We start from the raw sequence: 25,279 nt of genomic DNA on the forward strand, positions 1-25,279 counted from the left end.
ATAAATATACATTCTCACAAACTGTCTCGGCTTATAATATTAGTAGGATAGTAGGATTAATTATTATTTATTACTAGCTTTCCGCCCGCGGCTTCACCCGCGTTTTCAAAGAAAACCCGCATAGTTCCCGTTCCCGTTCCCGTGGGATTTCCGGGATAAAACCTATCCTATGTCCTTTCTGGGGTATCAAAATATGTCTATACCAAATTTCATGCAAATTGGTTCAGTAGTTAAGGCGTGATTGAGTAACAGACAGACAGACAGACAGAGTTACTTTCGCATTTATAATATTAGTATGGATTGTCATGTCCTTTATCTAGAAAGACAGAAAAAACCGCTCTACTATAATTAATTGATTCTTTCAAACACGTGCAGTTATCGCGTAAAATATTGAACGTAATATTTTGCTGCGATGGTTTTTGTACTTATCAGTAGAGAGAGATAGATAGGGAACCTCAATCTTTGCTCTCTTTCTAAAATATCTTTTTTTTTCTTGCAATTAGATAGCATTATAACGGTGCATTTACATCAAACGAGCGAAAGCTCTAACCCCACTATGTTAAATTATTTAGTGTAAACAGGCGTAGAGTATTATTTTGTTGTTTTTAGTGCGTTCGAAAAGATTCTATGCAATGTTCTAATACTGAACGACATTGAATACAAGTTTTCGTAACGAATAAATGCTCTTGCTCTAGCTCTAGCTCTATGTTAGTTTGATTTAAATGTCCAATTATATTCGATCTAAAATTAATATTTATTATCCTATTAAATGATGGGAATTAACATTTTTCTATATTACAGTGCGTTCAAGGACAATTCTCATACGAAACGTTTCATCGATATCAGCCAAAATATCCACAGCAGTGCGAAGATGGCCGCGTGTGCATAAACGAACTTTGAATCCAGGTAATTTATAATATAAATGTAATAAACATTGCAAGAGATGCAATTAAAATTTGTTTTTTACAAAAATCAAAACAGGGTGAAACCGCGGGTACTAATTTACTACATAGTGTAAACAAATTCGCTTCGTGATGTCGGTACCTGAGTACGAGCAATCACCTGCAAACTCGCACACATAATTATTATATACATAATATGCGTATATGCACACACACATTAAGTAACTAAGTGCATATTATTTTATTGTAGTTATTTATGTTTTTATTATCATTAACCTTGCTAGTTTATGATTTTTTTTAAGAATGTTGTAATCCTTTTTTGGCAATTTGTTCAATGAAACAATAAAACAGTAAAATATTATTGCATGTAAAGCTGTTGGATTATCAAAATAAATAAATAAATAAGCGGAAATAAAGCTAAATTTGTAATAAATTTAAGCGGAAAATGTCCAGTGGTTTTACAATAACCACTGATCATAGGCACGAAATCGATTTCGTCTCGATGACAAATATTATTCCAATTAACGATTGCTTAAGCCGTGTTTGAGTTGGGATCCCAGTTTAATTGAGTAGCTATAGTGCTGATCTTTATTGTCCTTTGTATTGTACTAGTGGTCCGCCCCGGCTTCGCCCGTGGTACATATTTCACAATAAAAGGTAGCCTATGTCCTTTCTCGGGTATCAAAATATCTCCATACCAAACTTCATGCAAGTTGGTTCAGTAGTATAGGCGTGATTGAGTAACAGACAGACAGACAGAGTTACTTTCGCATTTATAATATTAGTATGGATATAGTATGGATTAAATTACTATTAAGAGATTCAATCGTATTCAGGTAAACAAAAATGTATAGGGTAACACGTTGGTATAATATATGTTCCGATTTATTTTTGTAAGCGTCAATCGTTTACAAGTAAAAAAAAATCACATTTTTTTATGCTTTTTATGTTTTTTTAAGGACATAGATTCGCCTTCATGAACAAAATATACTGTAAAATTTACCTACACAGTAAACTGTAGGCACCTTTTGAAACATAATATAAAATTATTTTACAAAATTACATAGGTAACTCACAAATAGCTTTCCAGAACAAAATATTTTCCAGTGAAAACTACAATATTATTTCTCCATTTCTTCCCAGTTAAAAGTTATAAAAATACATACACAATAAAAAGCACGTGCCATGAATAAAATATACCTTTCTGTATATGATCTAAGAAAGCAAGCCAATATGAACCAATAGTATCGATATTGCAATAGAAATGGTATTGTTACAGTTATGGAGGAATCAAATGTTATGTAAGCAATGATAGGATTATAGATAGGTTTCGAATAGATAGTATATATTTTTAATAATAAAAAGGTATAAAAGTACATTGTGAAGGAAAGTTTTAAGATTATCCGTATCTACACTTATATTATAAAGAGGAAAACTTTGTTTGTTTGATGGTAATGAACAGGCTCATAAACTACTGGACCGATTTTAAAAATTATTTCACCATTCGAAAGCTACATTATCCACTAGTAATATAGGCTATATATTATCACACTAAGACCAGCAGGAGCGGAGCCACGAGGGTGAAACCGCGCGGCACAGCTAGTATGATATAAATTAAATTGATTTTGATTGTATTGTATTTTGTTGAACAGTTCTAATAAGATTTAATTGGCTGCGCGAGATGTTTTTTAATCTTCATACATAAAATATAAATACTTCTTTATCTTTTTTTTTTGTATTTCAGTCATAAAACAAATTAATGAAAAAGTGTAATAATGTATTGAGTTACTAAAACAAAAAGAATGCAATTATTTTTATTTATAAAGTAAAACAATGATATTTTCACATTTTAATTCTGAAAAACTACGTAACGAAAAGTGAAAAATATATTCGGAAAACACGTTATTAAAATGTTCCTCAAAGTGCATCCATTTAGCTGTGTCAAGGTTGTTTCTAGAAAGATCTACATTGCAGTATCGCACTGCACAATGCACATAGTTATATTTTATGTAGAGAGCCTTTATGAGAGTAGAGGAATTGTATTGTTATAAAAGGGTCCAGAGATGTGTCAATAGATCTCTGTGATTGTTTTCTTTTTGTTTTTCATGCTTTCAGTGCTGTTTCATATTATAATTAGTTTTGTTTTTTTACTTTTATTGCCGACTAGCTTCCGCCCGCGACTCCGTCCGCGCGGATGTCGGTCTTCGCGTGGATGGTTTATTTCTCCATTTTGAGTAACTCTGACAATGACATCTTATAAATATCTATTGGACCCAAATACGGTTAGGCCTATAATAATACGCAACGTGTGTTCGCGGTTCTACAGAACAACGTCTATGGATAAAACTGAAAAATTAAGATTAATTTTTTTCTACGTATTTTTCCAGGATAAAAAGTATCTTATTTTACGCCCAGGATAATAAGGTATAATTATACCAAGTTTCATCGAAATCGAACCGTTAGTTTTCACGTGATGTCTTCACATACAGACAGACAGACAGACAAAAATTTTTTTAATCACATATTTGGGTTTGGTATCGATCCAGTAACACCCCCTGCTAGTTATTTTTTCAATATTTTCAATGTACAGAATTGACCCTTCTACAGATTTATTATAATATGTATAGATACGATTTATAAATAAATATTGTGTATTAATATATATTATTGAACGTTAAATATTAAGTACAAAATTGATAACGGTATTATAATATTATATATTGCATATTTTGTAATTATATGCACTTAGTTACATCATATTTTTTAAATGTTTACAACATTATTGCATTTACTTACAATAAATTATTTTTCAGTTGGTTGAGAATAGTTCTATAGAAAGTAAAAAAAAATATCTAAATATTCCTCAAATAATAATATGTACATACTTCCCATACCAAAGTATTCCTTAACTTTACTTATCACTCTTGTGATCTTACGTTTCTCAACTAATTGAGTGTCGAGAAAATATTTGTCAGCTTGTTCAATGAGACACCGAAAAGGCTCAGCGTAAACCGATAGGATTTCCTTATTTACACAGTTGGATAAATATTCTATGTAGGTTAAATAAATTGGCTATCAAACCAATATTAAGCTTTGGTAGAGGTTTTTTGTTTGTTACTTGATTACTTGAAAATCGCTTTATAGTTGTAGTTCTTTTGAAAAGTATAGCGTTCGTATGAATATGTTTATTGTCTCTTTTTTTTTTCGGATAATCGAAAGCATCTAGAAAAAGAGTTATTTACTTCGATCAAATAACTAGTAAAAGAAATTTAGAAACAGGTATACTTTATCATAGAAAACTACTACTATAAAATCTATGCTAGTAAATACATACATACGTACATATACGTTTTTGTTGCATAAAATTTCAGTTCGTACTAATTAATGTATTCCCTTGTGAGGGAAAAGCAAGCCACATTTCGTTCACTTTCATATCATACCTAATTAATACGAAATAGATATCATGCGCAAAACGTTTTACGAAAATTTTAACATCTTTGCTTCTAAAATTAAAAAAGACACACCTTTTTTTTTGTAAGTGGGGAAATCTTGCATAGATACGCACGGGAGCCGGAGAAGAGGCCGTGGGTTATGTCGGATTTCTACCGACCAAAACCCCACTGTGTTCCTTCAAGCCACATCAACGACAGGGCCACGGGTATATGTATAGGTAGAATAATTCGTCCGTGACCCCATCAGCGGCCGCCCGTCGCCGGGCCCAAATAGCTGTGCCCTGCGGTTAAAACCTCATTGCTACGCTCCTATTGGTCTTAGCGTGATGATATATAACCTATAGCCTTCCTCAATAAATGGACTATGTAACATTTAAATAATTTTTCAAATCCGACCAGTAGTTCCTGAGATAAGCGCATTCAAGCATACAAACCATTCTTCTGCTTTATAATATTAGTATAGATATGTTCTTCGTTGTCTCGTGGAATATAAAGATACAATGAAACAGATGTAAAATTCATTTATCCACCATTTTTAAGTAATACAGGATTTTATTTTGAGACTAGAGGATTAAACGTGCTACAGTTTTCGTGAATAAAGAAATAAGAATGGAGCTAAAAATATAAAAAAATGTAAGCGAAGGTACTTTAGTGAATAACTTTAAAATACGTTATACTTACATACAGACAAAAAAGTACAATGAACATAATATTATAACCTGGACTTATGATTCGTATAGTGTTGTACGTTTTTATTCTTCAGCACTGTAAAGTTTTCTTAAAATCCCCTCAGTTTTTGCGTTGTTTAAAGTTAAAAAAAATCAAATTTTCGTTTATTTATTTCTTTATGTTCGCTATATATTATAAAAAAGTAAAAATTAAGTCCCATGTCCCCAAGTGGGGTAAGGGGCAAATGCTTTATACATCTGTTTCACTGATCGAATTATCTTTAGAGACAAGTAGGTGATCAGCCTTCTGTGTCCTACCAGATTGAGACATTTTTTTTTTCTTCGTTTCCACCGGGAATCGAACCCAGGACCCCTCAGTTTTACGCTCACGCGTCATCCACTGTACCAAGGAGGCGGTTCGCTATATATACTGGCATACAATCATTATATTATATTATAAATAACATTAGTTTATAAGTTTCATCTTAATAGTAAAAAGATTGAGTAAGAACCTTCAAATTTGGCCAGATAATATGAAGCTAAAGATATTAGTATTATTATAAAGCGATTGTCTGAAACTCTGTGTTTAACAGGAAACCGAAACGTGAAATTAATTCAGACAAAGTACAATATTGTCGCTTCCTCGAGATTCGTCACCGTGTTGGCGTTGTTTGATCTTTGTTCAAGTAGATTCAAATTCTGACTCAATTTAATGTAGGAACTTAGTTTCGCCTGCGACTACGCTTATTTTGTTTAAAGTTGGTATTTGCTAGTGTATTAAATTTACATCATTAATACAGAAAATAGAATAAAAGGATAAGGAACCGTGTTAAATAGGCGGCCTTATCGCTAATAAGCAACTTTGTCAGGCAATCTTTCATAGTGTTTTATATATTAGCAATGAAAGGGGTTGTGTTCGAATCGAAAGGATACAAGATAAAAAATCAGTTCCACGTGCATTCATAGTTAGTAAAAAAATAATCTGTGAACATTTTTATAAAAGTACTATATGAAACTCATTTGAGCTTCACGGAAAATCACATGAGTTTCATATTGTAATCTAAGAGCACTATGCAAAAAATCATACTGATGCTTCCGAAAAATCACGGTCAGACAAATAAATAAGACTTTATTGCATTTAAAACTATCTTGCTTGCGGGACAAAGAGCATGTTTTAAGACTTTTTAAGTAGATACAAACATTAGCAATAGAGTAAACTTGTTATATGAAGTACTAGGTTTCTGTCCGCGGCTTCGCCCGCGCAGTCAAAGAAAAACCCACATAGTTCCAATTCCCGTGGGATTTCCGGGATTGCGTGATTTTACCGGGATAAAAAGTAGCCTATGCCCTTTCTCGGGTATCAAAATATCTCCATACCAAATTTCATGAAAATTGGTTCAGTAGTTTAGGCGTGATTGAGTAACAGACAGACAGACAGAGTTACTTTCGCATTTATAATATTAAGTATGCATTTCGTTTTTAACTGCTTCTTAGTTTATTTTCGAACTGGTGGTAAATGATAAATCTATGTTATGGCGATACTAATGTGCTTCTAGGAGGAGTCTAATTGAATAAATATATGTTCGAAGTTTATTAACCCTTCAACAATGATATTACATATATCATTGCCCTTCAATGACTCGATATGATAAGTTTTCAGGCAACATAATAATATAATTTGATAAACTGTAGTAAAATTGGTCCCATCTGTCTGTGAGCTATAAATGCCAGTTGCTTATTTACGTTACGGACTATCTATATTACACCAATTCATAACTACCCAATTACCCTGTTCAAGCTTTATTTCCAAGCGTCTATATCCAATTTAATCCAAATCTATTCCAAGATTGTACCTATCTATATTAAATTTAATCCACATCTATGCGATTTCATCGTGATAATGTGACACAGATTTACAGGAAAATTCGTTTAGAAATTACTATGTCCCGAACATAAAACATGATGAAATAATAAGTTTCCTTTTTTTAATAAAAAAAAGGTAAAAAAAAGTACGTCTTTTGTATCCAATTATAATAGGAATTAGATACATACGAAACACATAGGTATCGTAATTTTAAGCAGGCTATTTTGTAATTAAATTTAGGGAACGTAGTATGTTATTAAATAAGCCGTATGTCTTTATATAACGTAACCACTAAGAAGCTTAAGTATGAAATTGCTTTAACACCTGGAACAATAGCAAGGTGCTCAGTTTACTAAGGTCGACAAATATAATATTCTGTTATTTATACCCGCCTGTAAATTAAATGTATCAGTGAACTTGAAAGTTGAAAGGACTTAACTATAACAATTATTCTAATAGAGCGATATTGTGTGTATTAAATATTACAACTGAGCTATTAGTGTATGTCATGTCTATGTTTTAATCTTATTAACCGATTTCAAAAACACCATAATATGTATGTATTACAGGGACTACAAGATACATGGTCATATATTATGTTGTATACACATAATATTACGATAAGCCATTATGACTCCCAAAGAATGTGATCTGTGTATACCTACGTATACACACATCACTTTTCCATAGAATACGGTTCACCAATTTAAATAATATATCTTTAATAAAAACTATATTAAATCACATTTTGAGGCAACATAAATTCCTTCAGTTGATACAAAATCACTTCGATTATCAAACTCAACGAAAATCTTTAAGTCTAGACAAGAACATTACACATACAATAATTGTATTATTGTTCCAACATTTACCAAACTCACCGGGGACCGCTTACAAATCGTATCTTTGGTATTGTTTGATTGGCTTTGGACTAAGATTGGATACAGATAATAAATAAACAAAGGGAAATATTGTGATTGTATGTCTACACTAATATTATAAAGAAGAAAACTTTGTTTGTTTGATTGTAATGAATAGGCTCATAAACTACTGGACCGATTTTGATGAAATTTGGCACAGATAATCTTTAGACCCTCAGAAAGAACATAGGCTACCTTTTATTGCGAAATATGTACCACGGGCGAAGCCGCTAAAACCGCTAGTTTATTATATTTTGTGATAATTTTAAAGATGAAATGTATCTTTGTTATGTACCTATCGTAAATTTGCTCTATTTAAGGAAAATAATAATTTTTACTTCAGTTAATTAAATAAATTTGAATAATTAGACACTAAAACTAAAACTGTGGTGGTAAAACTGCGCGGCACAGCTAGTTAAGCATGAAAATCCTGTAGGTACTTATTATTTATAACGCAATTCTCGAGATGAAAATTTTCAACAATTTTACCTTTTAATCAAGAGATGAAATATTTGAGTAATCTTAATACCTTTATCTTCATGACAAGATTAATTTTTGTGTTCATTTGAAGCTTAATAACTTAATTTTACTTTAGTTAACATATCAATCAAATAACGCAATTATTATAATATATAATATATATAATAATTATTATAACAAAAAAAGTTTTTGTTCAAACATGGAAATTTAGAAGCTAAGAGCTTCATTATTAATTAATTATGTTCAAACATTTTGCGACTGTTTTATTAATTTTACTCTTTTAAATGAGTGCCTAGGTCGTATTGTAGAAACTAGAAAACCACTTAAAATATCATTTTTTCCCTTTTCAAATAAAGTGCCAAAAATAACAACATAATATACAATACAAGGCATTTAATTCACGCTCTCAAGAGACAATTCAGAATCTTTCATAACTTCTATCTATGTGTGTGAAAACAGCGAAATTCATGGAAAAAGGTCGTAATTATAGTTATTTCACTGTTATCACTGTCCTCTGAGAGTCATTTCCTACATCCGCTTAGTTTTGTCTCTACCGCTTGTTTAACGCTTTCGACGCGTGAAAACCTTTGTAGATTTTGTGACCTTTTGTAGCCGAAATTGGATTCTTTATTTACTTTTGGGGACGGAAATTTGAATTCTTTAAAGGAACTAAATGGCGTCGACGAAAATTTTACATCTTTTTGTCATAAGTCTCATTTTCTTGGTTTTTGGGGTAGGTATAAACCAATATGAGGTCAAAATTAAAATTCAAGATGGCGCCGACGAAAATTTTACATCTTTTTGTCATGGGTGTCATTTTCATGGTTTTTGGGGTAGCTATTAACCAATATGAGGTCAAAATTAAAATGTAAGATAGCGCCGATGAAAATTTTACATCTTTTCGTCATGGGTGTCATTTTCATGGTTTTTGGGGTACCTTTTAACCAATATGTGGTCAAAATTAAAATTCAAGATGGCGCCGACGAAAATTTTACATCCTTTTGTCATGGGTGTCATTTTCATGGTTTTGGGGGTAGGTATAAACCAATATGAGGTCAAAATTAAAATTCAAGATGGCGCCGACGAAAATTTTACATCTTTTTGTCATGGGTGTCATTTTCATGGTTTTTGGGGTAGCTATTAACCAATATGAGGTCAAAATTAAAATGTAAGATAGCGCCGATGAAAATTTTACATCTTTTCGTCATGGGTGTCATTTTCATGGTTTTTGGGGTACCTATTAACCAATATGAGGTCAAAATTAAAATTCAAGATGGCGCCGACGAAAATTTTACATCTTTTTGTCATGGGTGTCATTTTCATGGTTTTGGGGGTAGGTATAAACCAATATGAGGTCAAAATTAAAATTCAAGATGGCGCCGATGAAAATTTTACATCTTTTTGTCATGGGTGTCATTTTCATGGTTTTTGGGGTAGCTATTAACCAATATGAGGTCAAAATTAAAATGTAAGATAGCGCCGATGAAAATTTTACATCTTTTCGTCATGGGTGTCATTTTCATGGTTTTTGGGGTACCTATTAACCAATATGTGGTCAAAATTAAAGTTCAAGATGGCGCCGACGAAAATTTTACATCCTTTTGTCATGGGTGTCATTTTCATGGTTTTGGGGGTAGGTATAAACCAATATGAGGTCAAAATTAAAATTCAAGATGGCGCCGACGAAAATTTTACATCTTTTTGTCATGGGTGTCATTTTCATGGTTTTTGGGGTAGCTATTAACCAATATGAGGTCAAAATTAAAATGTAAGATAGCGCCGATGAAAATTTTACATCTTTTCGTCATGGGTGTCATTTTCATGGTTTTTGGGGTAACTATTAACCAATATGAGGTCAAAATTAAAATTCAAGATGGCGCCGACGAAAATTTTACATCCTTTTGTCATGGGTGTCATTTTCATGGTTTTGGGGGTAGGTATAAACCAATATGAGGTCAAAATTAAAATTCAAGATGGCGCCGACGAAAATTTTACATCTTTTTGTCATGGGTGTCATTTTCATGGTTTTTGGGGTAGCTATTAACCAATATGAGGTCAAAATTAAAATGTAAGATAGCGCCGATGAAAATTTTACATCTTTTCGTCATGGGTGTCATTTTCATGGTTTTTGGGGTACCTATTAACCAATATGAGGTCAAAATTAAAATTCAAGATGGCGCCGACGAAAATTTTACATCCTTTTGTCATGGGTGTCATTTTCATGGTTTTGGGGGTAGGTTTTAACCAATATGAGGTCAAAACTAAAATTCAAGATGGCGTCGACGAAAATTTTACATCTTTTTGTCATAGGTCTCATTTTCTTGGTTTTTGGGGTAGGTATAAACCAATATGAGGTCAAAATTAAAATTCAAGATGGCGCCGACGAAAATTTTACATCTTTTTGTCATGGGTGTCATTTTCATGGTTTTTGGGGTAGCTATTAACCAATATGAGGTCAAAATTAAAATGTAAGATAGCGCCGATGAAAATTTTACATCTTTTCGTAATGGGTGTCATTTTCATGGTTTTTGGGGTACCTATTAACCAATATGAGGTCAAAATTAAAATTCAAGATGGCGCCGACGAAAATTTTACATCCTTTTGTCATGGGTGTCATTTTCATGGTTTTGGGGGTAGGTATAAACCAATATGAGGTCAAAATTAAAATTCAAGATGGCGCCGATGAAAATTTTACATCTTTTTGTCATGGGTGTCATTTTCATGGTTTTTGGGGTACCTTTTAACCAATATGTGGTCAAAATTAAAATTCAAGATGGCGCCGACGAAAATTTTACATCCTTTTGTCATGGGTGTCATTTTCATGGTTTTGGGGGTAGGTATAAACCAATATGAGGTCAAAATTAAAATTCAAGATGGCGCCGACGAAAATTTTACATCTTTTTGTCATGGGTGTCATTTTCATGGTTTTTGGGGTAGCTATTAACCAATATGAGGTCAAAATTAAAATGTAAGATAGCGCCGATGAAAATTTTACATCTTTTCGTCATGGGTGTCATTTTCATGGTTTTTGGGGTACCTATTAACCAATATGAGGTCAAAATTAAAATTCAAGATGGCGCCGACGAAAATTTTACATCCTTTTGTCATGGGTGTCATTTTCATGGTTTTGGGGGTAGGTATAAACCAATATGAGGTCAAAATTAAAATTCAAGATGGCGCCGATGAAAATTTTACATCTTTTTGTCATGGGTGTCATTTTCATGGTTTTTGGGGTAGCTATTAACCAATATGAGGTCAAAATTAAAATGTAAGATAGCGCCGATGAAAATTTTACATCTTTTCGTCATGGGTGTCATTTTCATGGTTTTTGGGGTACCTATTAACCAATATGTGGTCAAAATTAAAGTTCAAGATGGCGCCGACGAAAATTTTACATCCTTTTGTCATGGGTGTCATTTTCATGGTTTTGGGGGTAGGTATAAACCAATATGAGGTCAAAATTAAAATTCAAGATGGCGCCGACGAAAATTTTACATCTTTTTGTCATGGGTGTCATTTTCATGGTTTTTGGGGTAGCTATTAACCAATATGAGGTCAAAATTAAAATGTAAGATAGCGCCGATGAAAATTTTACATCTTTTCGTCATGGGTGTCATTTTCATGGTTTTTGGGGTAACTATTAACCAATATGAGGTCAAAATTAAAATTCAAGATGGCGCCGACGAAAATTTTACATCCTTTTGTCATGGGTGTCATTTTCATGGTTTTGGGGGTAGGTATAAACCAATATGAGGTCAAAATTAAAATTCAAGATGGCGCCGACGAAAATTTTACATCTTTTTGTCATGGGTGTCATTTTCATGGTTTTTGGGGTAGCTATTAACCAATATGAGGTCAAAATTAAAATGTAAGATAGCGCCGATGAAAATTTTACATCTTTTCGTCATGGGTGTCATTTTCATGGTTTTTGGGGTACCTATTAACCAATATGAGGTCAAAATTAAAATTCAAGATGGCGCCGACGAAAATTTTACATCCTTTTGTCATGGGTGTCATTTTCATGGTTTTGGGGGTAGGTTTTAACCAATATGAGGTCAAAACTAAAATTCAAGATGGCGTCGACGAAAATTTTACATCTTTTTGTCATAGGTCTCATTTTCTTGGTTTTTGGGGTAGGTATAAACCAATATGAGGTCAAAATTAAAATTCAAGATGGCGCCGACGAAAATTTTACATCTTTTTGTCATGGGTGTCATTTTCATGGTTTTTGGGGTAGCTATTAACCAATATGAGGTCAAAATTAAAATGTAAGATAGCGCCGATGAAAATTTTACATCTTTTCGTCATGGGTGTCATTTTCATGGTTTTTGGGGTACCTTTTAACCAATATGTGGTCAAAATTAAAATTCAAGATGGCGCCGACGAAAATTTTACATCCTTTTGTCATGGGTGTCATTTTCATGGTTTTGGGGGTAGGTATAAACCAATATGAGGTCAAAATTAAAATTCAAGATGGCGCCGACGAAAATTTTACATCTTTTTGTCATGGGTGTCATTTTCATGGTTTTTGGGGTAGCTATTAACCAATATGAGGTCAAAATTAAAATGTAAGATAGCGCCGATGAAAATTTTACATCTTTTCGTCATGGGTGTCATTTTCATGGTTTTTGGGGTACCTATTAACCAATATGAGGTCAAAATTAAAATTCAAGATGGCGCCGACGAAAATTTTACATCCTTTTGTCATGGGTGTCATTTTCATGGTTTTGGGGGTAGGTATAAACCAATATGAGGTCAAAATTAAAATTCAAGATGGCGCCGATGAAAATTTTACATCTTTTTGTCATGGGTGTCATTTTCATGGTTTTTGGGGTAGCTATTAACCAATATGAGGTCAAAATTAAAATGTAAGATAGCGCCGATGAAAATTTTACATCTTTTCGTCATGGGTGTCATTTTCATGGTTTTTGGGGTACCTATTAACCAATATGTGGTCAAAATTAAAGTTCAAGATGGCGCCGACGAAAATTTTACATCCTTTTGTCATGGGTGTCATTTTCATGGTTTTGGGGGTAGGTATAAACCAATATGAGGTCAAAATTAAAATTCAAGATGGCGCCGACGAAAATTTTACATCTTTTTGTCATGGGTGTCATTTTCATGGTTTTTGGGGTAGCTATTAACCAATATGAGGTCAAAATTAAAATGCAAGATAGCGCCGATGAAAATTTTACATCTTTTCGTCATGGGTGTCATTTTCATGGTTTTTGGGGTAACTATTAACCAATATGAGGTCAAAATTAAAATTCAAGATGGCGCCGACGAAAATTTTACATCCTTTTGTCATGGGTGTCATTTTCATGGTTTTGGGGGTAGGTATAAACCAATATGAGGTCAAAATTAAAATTCAAGATGGCGCCGACGAAAATTTTACATCTTTTTGTCATGGGTGTCATTTTCATGGTTTTTGGGGTAGCTATTAACCAATATGAGGTCAAAATTAAAATGTAAGATAGCGCCGATGAAAATTTTACATCTTTTCGTCATGGGTGTCATTTTCAAGAATTCGACTATATAGCTTGTATTTGTTATTTTGTTTTAGTTTACTTTAAAGGAGAAAATTTCGCTTCAAAGGCCTTGTTTTATGTATCAAAAACAAGATCTATCACGAAAGCGAATTTTGTGATATTATTTGAGCCACGGCGTAAATACTCAAATTTGCTATCTAGTCGAATCCTATATATTACGGGAGAAATCAATTTAAAAGAGCATTGATTATTGAAATACATATTTAGAAATGTAATGTAAAACGAAACTCTGTGTCAATATTCCGACAGATATTCGCTTTTTCACTGTATTCGCTCAACTTTGTTAATTGTTTAAAATAGAGTTCATCTAATATACTAAAACGAAGAGAATAAAATAAAAAAGAGCGCGTGAGCCGAGAACACATGTCAGAAGTGAAACTTCTTTGGTAAGATTTATAGATACGAAAATCGCCGCCTTACTCCATGACGTGAGGGTATTACCATGACGCGACCTTGAAATTTTACTCTCAACGCGCCTATAGAACTTTCACTTCAAAAAGCTACACCTAAACTACAGAATTTGAATTCTTTTCGATTAATATGTAAACGATTGTAAGAAAAACCACATAAATGACATCCATTTCGAAAAAATATCAAAATTTTGTCAGCGCCTTGTAGTATTTTAGATTTGACCTCATATAAGCTACCACAAAAACAATGAAAATAACACCCATAGCAAAAAGATGTAAAATTTTCGTCGTTGGTTTTTAGTTTTGACCTCATATTGGTTAATAACTTAATAGCTAACCCAAAAACCATGAAAATGACACCCATGACAAAAATATGTAAAATTTTCATCGGCGCCATCTTGAATTTTAGTTTTGACCTCATATTGGTTTATACCTACCCCGAAAACCATGAAAATGACACCCATGACAAAAAGATGTAAAATTTTCGTCGACGCCATCTTGAATTTTAATTTTGACCTCATATTGGTTAATAGGTACCCCAAAAACCATGAAAATGACACCCATGACAAAAAGATGTAAAATTTTTCTCGGCGCCATCTTGGATTTTAGTTTTGACCTCATATTGGTTAATAGGTACCCCAAAAACCATGAAAATGACACCCATGACAAAAATATGTAAAATTTTCGTCGGCGCCATCTTGAATTTTAGTTTTGACCTCATATTGGTTTATACCTACCCCAAAAACCATGAAAATGACACCCATGACAAAGAGATGTAAAATTATCGTCGGCGCCATCTTGAATTTTAATGTTGACCTCATATTGGCTAATAGGTACCCCAAAAACCATGGAAATAACACCCATGACAAAAAGATGTAAAATTTTTCTCGGCGCCATCTTGGATTTTAGTTTTGACCTCATATTGGGTAATTTAGCTACCGCAAAAACCATGAAAATGACACCCATGACAAAAAGTAGTATACGTACTTAAAACTTCAAATGTTGTTTGTCTAATCCTAATACTTATTCACTAAAAACTTAAAAAGTAAAATGTGATTTATTGCATAAATTAATAAATTTATAATAATTTTTATAAAATATTTTCGATTATTAAAAAAATTATATTTATAAAGCATTTGAATGTTTTAAAAACTAAATATCATAATTATATAAAAAAAATGTTGTGTGGTTTTATGAAACCACGGTAAAAGTGAAACTTTTTTCACACTATAGACATTTAACTAAAAATTATCGTATTTGTACGATAATTATCGTACATATCGTGCGTCACGCGACATGCGCTACACAGACCAAAAAGTTTGAGACGATGTAATAAAAGTTTCACTTTAATATATTATAATAACTAAAGCTCATTGACCAGTTATTATATTATTGATGATTTCTAAAATCTCACTATAAATTAATAGTAGTAGCGTCTATTCCTCGCTCATTGTTTGATATTCGTACTATTCGAATAAACATGGGTCACGTGATTGTCATGTGACGCTCACGGCGACAAACGACACAAGCTTCACCCTCGAGACCTAGCGGCCGACTGAACCTCCCATACAAGCGCAAGAGATATAGTTGCGAATACGCCCAAAATTTTGAATAAAATGTTTATAAAATCTAGTATAGGTCTTATCAAAAAAAAATTTTTACCATAATTTTCGTAATGAAATTGCCTATCCAATAGTGTAAATACCAAATCAAAAGAATCATTAGTTTAAGAGGAGATACACGGTAAACATAATTATTATTTCTAATTTCTGGGATTTCTTTGGGAGGAGATTAATTAAACTTTAAGTCAATAAAATAACAAAATACTTTTACCATTTTTGAGCCAAGAATATGTAGAAATTTAATGTATTTTTATTTAGTTGATATATCTTTTGGATAAGAAGGAGATAGCTCCAGAAAACAGTACAAAAAACGGCTAGAGCTGGGTTTTACTCTATTCCGCGCCTTAACTAAAAGTCTACATCTCAAAAGAATCAACATCACAATATTAAAATATACAAAGCAAATTCATCCCATTCAAGCGACACAGGAATGGCGGGTACCCTCATAAAACCGCTTTTGGACCGTTGACAGACGCAGTCGACAATTTGGCGCGAATTGCTTCGAAGCTATCAATGTTTTGTATAGTTTTATTGGAGTGAATGAGAAGGGAAACTTGGAGGAATTTAATGTAAGGGTAATACATCAAAGTTGATGATATTAGGACAAGCTATTGCTCGTGTAGAAATTTATTAAATATTTGATTGATTATCATTTTTTGGCAAAAACGATCTGTTAGAATTAGTGTTATTGAGCTTTGTTGATGAGATTGTATAAACTAAATAGAAACGCAGTTAAGAACCATAAATAATCTAATTATGTATCTCTTTCGTATGTATCTCAAATCTCAATGTCTCTTATTAAGTTTTACAACAATTTAATTTGGTCTCTATGCTTGCTTCAAGCACCTTGACTCATTATTTTTCTGTCAACTTCCAAGATCAATGGTAGTCTTGTGAGATAGTATCAAACCATCCGCGGTCTAACTTAACGACGTAACAAACTTTGGCCTTTCAAGCACTAGTTTAATACCTAGGAATAGAGCTTTAGGAATTATGTATTCAATCTTATTATAACGACATTATTATTCAGGAAAGGTTAAGTTCGGGAAGACTAGTTTTTATATTAGATTAATACTTAACACTTTAAGGTAAATGTTATTAAGGTTCAAAATACATTAAAAACATAGAGGTTAAAGTGATACTTTAAAACATAGAGCGACCATTAATATTCTCCATGTCAGACACTTTATTATTAAGTGTTTCGCGGACTTTAGACGGGATTTAGATTATGACAGAACGTTCACACCTGCTTAGTCTAAATGTATGATACATGGAAACACATCATGCTGCCCGCCCATATAATTTAATATTAAAGAATTTATATTTCATGGATCTTAATAAATATGTTTGGGTTTTAATAAAAAACATAAGGCATAAGAGTTTGTTTGTTCGAATGCTCTAATCTCAAACACAACTAGACCAATTTTAAAAATTATTTCACCATTGATATGTACGTGATCACTGAGTGATATACACTATGCTATGCATCGACCATACGAAACGCCAGCTAGTCTTGCATAAAAGTGTTTTTAAATTAAAATTTTCCATCAGACAAATGGGCAGATGACGTCAAAGAGCCAGGCGTGGTCATCGAGTGTGCGTCCAAAGACACTTTGCTTCCGTGTGGTCAAGTAGAGGTCACGGTCAGCGTTTATGCGGACTGCTGGGGGCTGTACCATGACCAGATTCTGTTACAGGTAACATTTGAATATAAGGTCCCTTCCAACAGACAAATGGGCAGATGACGTCAAAAGAGCCACGCGTGGTCATCGAGTCGAAACTTGTGTGAAAAGTATTATAATTTATAATACACGAAATCGATAACTTTATTATTTTGTTTTCAACATAAATTCTACATAATATGTAGAAGATTAATAATGAATTTAACAACATAGAGTCACTCATACAATTATAGTCTTTACATCATACCTTTCTTTCGTCTTACATAATATGTAACAGAGTATGTTTATTTTATTTAATACTTGTGTCTAAATCGTTCGAGGTAATTCAATTTATACTCAAAGAGTTCTTCAAAACACTTCAAACGAATATACTAACATGAAAAAATAATAAATGTAGATGACTTTTACAATACCACTTTTAGGTCACAAAAAGACTGAAACATTTTAGATGCAGTATTGAAAAGACAAGAGTAATCTTAAAATTATCATTTCTAATACTTGTTTTTGTCGACATTATGTCGAGTCACTTATTGGTAACTATAGTAGAGCCATTTTAATAGGCAACATTTGACAGTTCAACAATATTCAACAACGTAACATGATATTTCGTTTTGTTAGAACTGCACATTTGCTTAACTTTTTTCAATTACGATTACATATTTATAATAATAATGTCCGATACAAGTAATTTTAAGATTTCATTTTACTGATAAACCATCCTAAACATAATAAACAATTTCTGAATTGAAGAACTGACGTCGCTACAATTTTGTGTCAATAAACCTTTTTTCTTTTTAAATACTAGAGACGTTACTCTAAAAATCGAAATCTGACATCTAGAATCGAATGCATTGATTACTTGTGAATAAAAATCATCATAAATTAATAAATTCGATTGACAAATGTTTCAAAACCGTATCGATTAATACACTTTAATCGATGTTTTTAAGCAGGTTACCTCTCTTCGAAGATAAAATTGATAGACGTCAAATGTTGCCTATTAAATTGGCTCGACTATAGTACTAAATTTTTGCGATATTTTCCTTTGTTAATTATTGACAAATTAACATCTCCATAGCAGCTCCTCTAAAACTATGATACACTAACAATGAAAAATGTCGATTAAAATTTTCCACACGATAATCCAGCAAAGCACTATGAAGTCATTAGGCGGATACACATTACACGGACTAGAGAATGTACTGAGCTAAGTACATACTATACACGGTACATTAACAAGCTTTTAGAGAGGATAAAGTATAGCCTGCTGGGTAGCTGATATTGTAATTTGATCGCGCTATAGAGGTAATTATGTTTTTGATTGGTATTTTTGATGAAATACCATATTTTACGAATTGTTCAATGGCATGATGAGTGATCTTGACTTATTTTTAACCGTATTTAGAAATTGCCAATAACAATTGTTAAGCTTTCCAATGCTTTAATAATGAATACAGAATACCTAGATCTTCTCTATTTTTGAGGCACTTTGCTTATAAAGACGAAAGTATACCGTTTAGCAAAATATCTTCTGCCAGACAATCTATTTATTTATTTATTTATTTAAATAGGTACACATCACAGCTGACAATTTTGACTAATTATACACAAGTTTAATCACAATCATGTTGCGGTAAAATGCCAGCCAAATTGTGTGTACACAGCACAATTGAGGTTAAAAAAAATATATTAAAAATTATATTATTTAGCACAATTCATAGATTCATTTCATTTCATTTCAAATACCTACATTACATTCAATCACATAAAATACAGTTAAGTCAATAAATACCTACATTACATACAATCACATAAAATATAGTTAAGTCAATAAGTACCTACATTACATTCAATCACATAAAATACAGTTAATTCAATAAATACCTACATTACATTCAATCACATAAAATATAAAATACAGTTAAGTCAATAAATACCTACATTACATACAATCACATAAAGTTCATTACATTTCATTACAGTAGTTAAATAACAATAAATTATGTCTAATAAACAGAACTATGAAAGTTAAATTTTAAATTATCATAGAACTTGAGCACGGTTTTGACTTGATTTTTAAATTTACCCAGTTTTGGATCAAATACGTCAAGTTCTGTGTTAGGCTTACGCGAAGTCAAATCATTATACAGGCGACACATACGGACCATGGGATTATAGAAAGAAGTATTATTTTTTAAAACATTTATGCAGAAGAGAGAAGGGTGTCTGGGATTAGGTTTTATGTTAAAATTAAGAAGTGAGAGCAGAGTTGGACAGTCAATATGAAAGTGTATAATATGATGAAGAAATATAAGATCCTGGTACTGTCGGCGCGTTGAAAGTTTCGTGACCTTAAACATCTCCAATTTATCTTCATAGGATATTTTGTCTCCTGCGTTAAATCTGTAGTTTACCAATCGAAGTGCTTTTTTCTGTACTCTCTCGATACGGTCATTATGAATGTGGTAGTAAGGTGACCAAATGATTGACCCATATTCCAGATTCGTGCGTACCAGAGTATTATAAAGGTAAATAAATGTAGATGGTCTGAGAAATTCCTTTGAAAATCTAGAAATAAAACCCAATATACGGAGCGCTTTTCCAATCATCTGATCATAGTGGTCACGGAATGACAGTTTTTGGTCAAAAAGTATACCTAAATCTTTAGCAACGCATTTATTTTGTAAAACATGATCATTTAATTTGTATTGAAAATTCATAATATTTTTACTTTTATTGGTGAAAGATATACTAAAACATTTATCAAGGTTGAGAAACATTCTATTGTTCTTGCACCATTGCAGTAAAGTATTGAGGTCCGTTTGTAGTTTATGACAGTCATCTGTAGATACAATAGTGTTAAAAATCTTTAGGTCATCAGCATAAAGTAAGCAAGGACAGTTGAGGGTTTGAGCAAGGTCGTTAATAAACATTATGAAAAATAAGGGACCTAAATGAGAACCTTGCGGTACTCCAGAATAGGCAAAAAAAGGTGAGGATTTATGACCACCAATCACAACTATCTGACTTCGTTTCGTTAAGTACGACTTTATCCAGCGAAAAAGGTTTCCGTGTATGCCAAATGAAGATATTTTGTTGCAAAGAACTTCGTGATGGACCTTATCAAATGCCTTTTTAAAGTCGGTATAGATGCAGTCGACTTGACCGCGTTTAGCAAATGAGGAGCAAATGTAGTTTTTGAAAATAAGGAGATTACTGATGGTCGATCTCCCCCTGACAAATCCGTGTTGATTATCGGAAATTAGAGATTTTATATGGCTATAGATTTGGTCGTAGACAAGTGATTCAAACACCTTGGCTGTTGTCGATAAAAGACTGATAGGTCGGTAATTTGCACAGTCAGAGCGATCACCCGACTTATGTATAGGAACCACATGCGCTTTTTTCCATTCATTAGGGAAAATTCCAGTCTTCAATGACATGTTGTATATTATTCGGAGAGGTTTACAAAGTTCCACTGCACACGTTTTAAATAGTTTTGCAGGAATACCATCTGGGCCCATGCCTTTGTTAGGATCTAACTGTTTCAATTTTAATCTGACTTCGTTATCTGTCAGTGTGATCTCCTGAAGACAATCTGTAGTAACACTGGTACCTAAATTTGTGTCGATATTTGTCTCCGACTCCTCGTACACAGAGCTAAAATACTTGGCCAGAAGATCACATATTTCTTGACTGCCAGATGCCATCAGATCCTGGAATTTCATAATGTTAGGGTACGTAGTAGTATCCTTCTTTGAATTCACAAACCTCCAGAAGGCTTTTATGTTAGAACCTATCTCGTTCTCTATGGATGTAACAAAGGCAGTGTAGCAAATTTTCATTAGAGATTTAGCTCTCGTCCGCAGTAAGGCAAAAGTATCGTAATCGCGCGGATTGGCATTTATGTTAACATAAAAGATTGTCTGGCAGAAGTTAAATAAAAGATTGGGGCAGAACCATTTGGCTTCCTAAATTAAACACAACATTTTATTTAACTTCAAACATATTTTGATTAGTTACACACTAAAAATCGATCACAATATTTATCAAAGATCTTTGTTATTAATTAACATCAATATATTATTTCAAATTAATATCTCTAGATCGAAAATATCGAACCACTAATACTGGACGTATGGATCGAAGCGGTTGGACCACCTCTACAATTTGCATTACATTCACCTGGACATGAAAAGATTAATGAAGCGCCTATACTTTGGTAAGATCATTCAAAAGTTTTATATTTTTAACATTTTTTTGCAGAATATGTACGGAACCCAATAATATCTTGAGTCCGACTCGAGCTTGGCCGATTTTCTTGTTGGTAAATTATCTTGATAGTAGTTTTTCGAATATTTTATTCGAATTTGACAAAAAAGCAAACATGGGCAGTTCCAAACTCAACTTCTTTCTTTCAAAATCTTATAGTTACCTATATAGAAAAACTTTACCTATTACGATTGCATGCCAGTTCACATGTCGAACACTGTATCGCAATACTTTGTAATACAAAATCTAATGTACGTGTTCAAGCAATTAATAAATGTATTTGAATTTGAATTTTGTCGTCAGGATGTCGTCGTCGGATCGGAACCGTACCGTGCGCGTGTTGAACCCGTCTCGAGCACGTCTCGCCGTGCACGCTTATGTAATTACGGAGAATCGTGAGTTATTTATAACTATATTATATTATAAAACAAAAATTTTCTCCTCTGTCTGTCTGCCTGGTAGCGGTAAACTTAAAAAAAACTAATGCACCGATTTCCATTCAGTTTTCACCAATAGAGAACGTGTTTTCGAAGAACTTTTGAGTGCTTACACAGTTTGTAAGTTTTAAGCAACGCAATTTGAATGGAAAGCAATAACCGTGCGTAGAACGAAAAGGAAGTCAATAAATCACTCACATTTTTAATTATTTGAATCTGAAGTAAGCTAATGAAAATAACATTTTTAATAGAAAATCGATACCGAAAACGATTTCTTTGAATTCGAAATATACATTTCTCTTTGTAATTGAAGCCTTACGTTTAACAAATAGTATCTCAGTGAGACGACTCCGGGAAAATGGCGGAATAATTTAGATGTTCACGCTCTCAATTTAGTTCTGTGTAGCTATGTTACAAGATAATAAATAATATTGTTTGTTTATCTGATTATATTATATTGTATAATTTACATGTTTACAAATAGAATTTTGTAAATCATGTAAAGAATTGAAATTTAAGTTATATCTACATATTTGTGTATTTGTAAAACTTTTATTATGTTATTTATAGAGAAATTTAATCAATGATTTATCAACGGATAACGATGAATAAAGCAAGAAGTAAAGATACATAATAAAAGGTTATCTTAAAATTCTATATCATTGATATCATAAATATTTCGAGACCACCTACCACTAGATAATAATATTACAAGTATTCAATAGGTTATTCTATAGAGAACACGATACTTAAAGAAAACCAAATTTCCTCGCACTAATAGCACAGAAGTGAAATGAAAAAACTTTAACCTCCAAGTTCCATCCTAAATCCCTTTTTCGAGTTTCAACCCAAATAAGTTGGGATTCCGAACTCATACTTTCATATTAGTTTAACATCTTTTTGCTTTATCATGGTACATGATTGCTCAAATCTAAGTGTAATAAAAATGTTAAAAAGCCAGACTGATGGTGAAAATATCGAAAATGCATTAGCATATTGGGAAAATTCAATAATTTATTTTTTTAGTTCAATGTGTGTTATAACTTTTGGTCAATTAATTTGAGTATATTTATTATTTATGTTGTCCATTGTTTTTATTAATTTGTGCAATTTTGTGTGTGGTGATGTATAGAATACACAGATAAATTTTAAATATTCGATGAGAATTATTTGTATCAAATAAAAAAAATACAAGCACATGATAATTATGTAAATAAGACAATTCTTTATTGTTCTATTAGGTACATAAACGGCCTTATTTTTTTTCCCTGTCTAAGAATTTCATGACAGACAGGTAGATCTTAAACAAAATGACTCGAATATTTTTGTAACAAGAATTCAAGAGTAAAATCAATTACTTTACGAAACTCTCAGACATTTGCCAGAAAAAGAAATAATATTGAAAAGAAAAGGTAAATGACCTAAGCACTTGCTTTCGAAGGAAAAGTTGTTTTAGCTACATAATGGCAGTACAGGGCAATTTCTGGTAAAGTGGTCACTTCACTTACAACCTATAAAAGACTTGTATTAGAAGAATAATTATAAGAAGTACTTATCAGTAATGGAATTACGTCACAACTACAGTTGCAACGTTATAATGTGTAAAAGGGCCTTTATTCTCTTTACTCTTTTAATCATTAAATTTAATTTAATGCCTTCATTTATGACTTTTAGATATTTAAAGGTACTATTGTTGGATATCTTGTTTACTTATAGACAAACTACAAAAGTCTAGTCTACAAGTTAATTTATTCTTTTCAACATATCAGTTTTTTCTATTAATTGTAAGTACTGTTTCATTTTCTTTAGAAAGAAAAGGCATTGTTTTGTATAAATTTATAAAGAATAGAAAAAAAATTGATTACGAGGCGGGAGTCGAAACCCGCATTATTTCGCGCCATTCCGGGGCGGAAGGATGATAAACCATTTGAATGCCATAAAACCAAAAATATCAAATTCAAGGTATTTATTTATTTATTTATTTATTTATGCTTTATTGTACATACATACCAGGGCAAGCAAACTTAGTCTATAATTGTTTTGTAGTATTGTTTTGTATCAATTAATTACCATTAGACTATAATTGTTTTACATGTTTTACATAATATCATTAATATGCCATTAAAAATTCAAAACAGTACGTGAGCACAATTAAAATAGATTCAAGGCGATAATACAGAAACTCGAAACAATATAAATTCATTTTATCCCCCAATTGTAATTACAATTCGGTCTAATACATTTATTACAGCTCTTAATTCTTATGTACACTTAACTAAATGTAAAAGAACTTTTACAAAAAGTCGAAGTAAGTGTCTATTTAGGGTCTTTGGGAGACTGGGTTAATTCACAGATTAGGGACCCTCTCTGAAGTTAGTGTGATAAATAGTTTGGTAAATAGGTTAAGGTGATACAACATTAGCTTGTGTTATTTTAGGCATTGTTCCCTAAATTCTATAATTATAATTATTAAACAATTATAATTATAGAATTTAGGGAACAATTACCTACTTACCTACCTACTAATTGCACACCGTCATCTAAAAGTGTTTTGTCATCCTGTTGTTGTCCATCATCAATTGCTGAATAGTCAGAGTTTGAAGTTTAATTAAAATCATAAATAATAATACATAACCTTATTTCACACAATGATATTATTATAAGTAAAAAAGTGTATAGTTCAGGATACATCGACCATTTTTGCAAGTGACTACTATCAAGCTGATTTTCCGTTTGTAGCTTTATTTTGATGAGACACCGAATAATTTCGTGTACGAAACTCTCGATTGTGGTAGCTAACAGAGATAACAAGGATAAAATTTTTTGATTTGATGGTTCTCAAATATTTATTACGCAATCTGTAGGACAATATGTCTGTTGAATTATATAAACATTAACTAAGTGAAAACAAAAAAATCAGCTTGTTAGTAATCATTTATGATGACCTCGTTATCGATACACTTTGGAAATATATTTTGTGACCTCTCCAAGGCATTTGACTGCGTTGAACATTGTACTTTA

The 25,279-nt window shown here is 32.2% G+C and overlaps 1 protein-coding gene across 1 annotated transcript in view; it reads left to right on the forward strand.

The window, feature by feature from the left end:
• Positions 1-22,845, forward strand: part of LOC123696201 — a 60,334-nt gene extending 37,489 nt beyond the window's left edge. The window contains exons 25-29 of the mRNA XM_045642262.1: positions 802-906; positions 17,419-17,564; positions 21,656-21,771; positions 22,125-22,216; positions 22,829-22,845. Coding sequence (XP_045498218.1) covers positions 802-906; positions 17,419-17,564; positions 21,656-21,771; positions 22,125-22,216; positions 22,829-22,845 — 476 coding nt within the window. The remainder of the gene's footprint in view (positions 1-801; positions 907-17,418; positions 17,565-21,655; positions 21,772-22,124; positions 22,217-22,828) is intronic.
• Positions 22,846-25,279: the final 2,434 nt, after the last annotated feature.

Source organism: Colias croceus, chromosome 12 (assembly GCF_905220415.1).
Source record: "Colias croceus chromosome 12, ilColCroc2.1".
Lineage (NCBI taxonomy): Eukaryota > Metazoa > Arthropoda > Insecta > Lepidoptera > Pieridae > Colias > Colias croceus.